Source organism: Molossus molossus, unplaced genomic scaffold, assembly GCF_014108415.1.
Source record: "Molossus molossus isolate mMolMol1 unplaced genomic scaffold, mMolMol1.p scaffold_m16_p_22, whole genome shotgun sequence".
In the NCBI taxonomy this organism is placed as follows: domain Eukaryota; kingdom Metazoa; phylum Chordata; class Mammalia; order Chiroptera; family Molossidae; genus Molossus; species Molossus molossus.
Window position 1 is genome coordinate 4,096,737 of NW_023425358.1, and position 3,389 is coordinate 4,100,125.

Below are 3,389 nucleotides of genomic sequence, written 5' to 3' on the forward strand. Positions count from 1 at the left end.
CTTATATTTAAAAAATAATGTTACTGACAGTTGTCCCTGACTTTAGCGGTTTCTACTTGCAGCGTACACTTGAGCAAGCCCGCAGTTCTACCTCATGCCTCTGAGGTATTCTGGGATTTCCTTGGTAGGTAATCAGGTCACATGTCCTCTTCAGGGAGAATTTATGATTCATTTATAGGTAACTAATTCTTATAGGGAACCCTAACCATCATAGTTTGCTTTCACCTCTTTATGTTCTTCACAGTCCTCGTTCACATTTAATTTGGGGTCTGCATTAGCTTTATTTTGCTGTTTTGCATGTTTACTCTGCACGATGAGTCTTTGCCTCAGGGCTTCTTTTACCTCCTTGTTTCTAATTGTGTAAATAAAAGGGTTCAGAAGGGGTGTGAGGATAGTATTTAGCACTGACACCACCTCACTGATTTTAAAGGAGGAGTGTGCGGTGGGTCTCAGATACATAAACAAAACAGCGCCATAAAACAGAGCGACAACTGTCAGGTGAGGCACAGAGAAAGCCCCCTGGCGGCCAGAGGCGGAAGGAGTCTGTAGGATGGTAGACCGAACAGAGGCATAAGAAATCACAGTGACCCTGGGATTACCAGGACGGTTGCCAAGGGACACAGAAGCTCCAAAATGCTGTGTCTCCACAGGCTGCTTTCAGATGGGACCAACCTCACAGTAGAAATGATCGATGACATTGTTGCCACAGAATGGCAACTGGATGAGCAGCAGCATCTGACAGAAAACAATGGTGAAGCCCACCGCCCAGGAGCCGAGGGCCAGTTGCAGGCAGAGGTTGCTGGTCATGATGGTGGGGTAGTGAAGGGGCTTGCAGATGGTAACGGTCACAGGACATGGCGGTGAGGATGAAGAGCTCGGTGGTGCCCAGGAAGCAGTGGAAGGACTGCAGCAGGCAGCAGCGGGGCCAGAGAGCTGTTCTTGCCACCACAAACGTTTCTCGCAGTTTCGGGGTGACCGTGGTGGTATACCAGATCTCTAGGAAGGGCAAGTTGCAAAGGAAGAAGTACATTGGAATTTGTAGTTTGGGCTCAGCCCAGACAATAATGAGCTCATTGCCCGCAAGGGTTTATATGTGGATGAAAACGACCACTGTAAAGATAGGGCTTTGTAGTCCTTGGATACCAGGGAAGCCTAGGAGGATGAGCTCTGTGATTGCTGTGCCATTTCTCATGTCCCTTGATATTCTAGAAAAACAGGAAAGTAGCCCTGGCCAGTTTGGCTCAGCGGTTAGAGCGTCAGCCTGCGGTCCGGAGAGACCCGGGTTCGGTTCCCGCTAAGGGCATGTACTTCAGTTGCAGTTTGTCCCCGGCCCTGGTTGGTCGTGTGGGTGGCAGCCACTCGATGTGTCCCTTCACATCGATGTTTCTCTCTCTCTCTCTCTTCCTCTCTCTCCCTCCTACTCTATCTGTACAAAAAATGGAAAAATGTCCTCGGGTGAGGATAAAAAAACAAAACAAAACGAAAAACAGGAAAGTAGCACCCTAGAATCTCACACTCAAATACAACTTAAACCCTCCCCCCTCACCCCCCCAAAAAGAGAGAAAGATTCTGATTCTGTTGAAGGTCCTTTGGGACACTGCACACGCACTCACTCCTTCCGTGTGGTTTGGCTCGTTCCTTTCCCTTGTTCCTTGAAGGGCTTTGAAAGTGCTGAGCACACTTTATGAATGGAAAAGGACTTCACGCCGTCCAGCAGTGAGGATTATCATTGTAATGTGATGGTTTCTCCGTTAGTGGTCCATAAGATGATTTAAAATAAACAGTGTATATAAAGGTATATACAACATAAGCCCAGGAGAGAGTTTATTGGAAGTTAATCCACATTCTCACATTAATTCTGAAAGAAAATGCTTGACTTATATTATAGATGTATTTAAGAAAGCTGGTTGCACACACACACACACGTGTATTTATGTTACTAAAAATAATTTCTGTTACATATTAGCAGTGAGATATAATTTACATAATAGAACAGATTTTTTTTTTCTGAAGAATCCACTTCCAAATTCAAATTCAGACTCATTTTTTAAAAGTAGACCAAAATATTCAAAGCTAAATGGATAAAATTGTTTAGCACATAGAACAATGTACTAAACTTGAATTAAAAATTCCAAGACAAGCTGAATCAGGACCTGATATATAGAAGTATCTAAAACATGTGTATTGGATAAAGATCTTAGACACCAACCTAAGAAAGTGAAAAGACTTCAGATGCCGAGGCTAACAGACTGGCTACCCTGGAAAGGGCATTTCTGCCCAGTCTCTCTTGGTGACCAAGTGTCTCCCTATGCCATTTTCCTCTTTGTGTATGCAAACTCCTAGGCTGAGAACTTTCTTCTGTTCCATTAGAATTTACTAGAAAATAGTAAAACTACCTCCTCTCTTCGTGTGCAGCTTTCAAGGTACCTGAGAAACCGCAGGGAAGAGGCAGCTCCCAGTTCACTGATATGTTGCCTAATTCTATCCCCACATGAGAGAACACTAGTTCTCTGAGAATTTAGGTTAGAAAAACAGTCATTCCCTCCCACTCTTTTCTAGATCAGGAAAAGATTATTCTTTTTCAGTAATGTCATAATCTCCAGTTCTTTTCCATGACACTAGGAGAGTCAGAGAAATATTTCTACTAGTGGGTAAGTAGCCATGAGCCTGGTCTCTCTCTATAGGGTAGATAGGGATTGATCTTCATTCCCACATAAGGAGAGTAGCCCAGTCTCTATGGTAAAAAGTGCCACCGGCTAAACATTTTACAACTTAGAATCAGGCCTAGCATTCCACAGGCCTTTGTTGAGAGTTTACTAAGCCCTGCTAGGCAGTTAGGGAGCTTATCATTTAGAGAGGGAGATACATTGTGTACAATAATCACAACATAGCCCAGGGCGTGCTAGCATACAGCTGTGCAGATTGTCTTGGAAAGTCCTGGAAGGGTCCCCTTACCAGCCTGGGGAGGGGTTAAAAAAGGTTTTTCAGAGCCCTGGCCAGTTTGCTCAGTGGTTAGAGCATCGGCCTGCAGTCCAGAGAGACCCAGGTTCGGTTCCTGCTAAGGGCATGTACCTCGGTTGCAGTTTGTCCCCAGCCCTGGTTGGGTCATGTGGGTGGCAACCACTCGATGTGTCCTTTTCATGTCGATGTTTCTTTCTCTCTCTCTCCCACTCTATCTGAACAAAATATCAAAAAATGTCCTCGGGTGAGGCTAAGGGAAAAAAAAGAAGGTTTTCCAGAGAAGGAGGTGCCTGAGAGGAGTCCTGGAGGAGTTCATCAGAAGAGCGTGGGTAGGGAGGGAACTGCCTTCCAGACAGGGACCCAGTGTTTGTGAAATAGAACCAGGGCAGGGAGCCAGCTTGAGCTGGAGATGGGAGTTCAGGCACTTC

General features: G+C 45.3%; 1 protein-coding gene across 1 annotated transcript; it reads right to left on the reverse strand.

Moving 5' to 3' along the window:
- Positions 1-201: 201 nt before the first annotated feature.
- Positions 202-1,192, reverse strand: LOC118640311 (olfactory receptor 6X1). Its single transcript, XM_036277249.1, is given in 5 exon segments — positions 202-587; positions 590-637; positions 640-663; positions 666-838; positions 840-1,192. Coding segments are annotated over 5 exon segments (984 nt in total).
- Between the last annotated feature and the right edge of the window lie 2,197 nt (positions 1,193-3,389).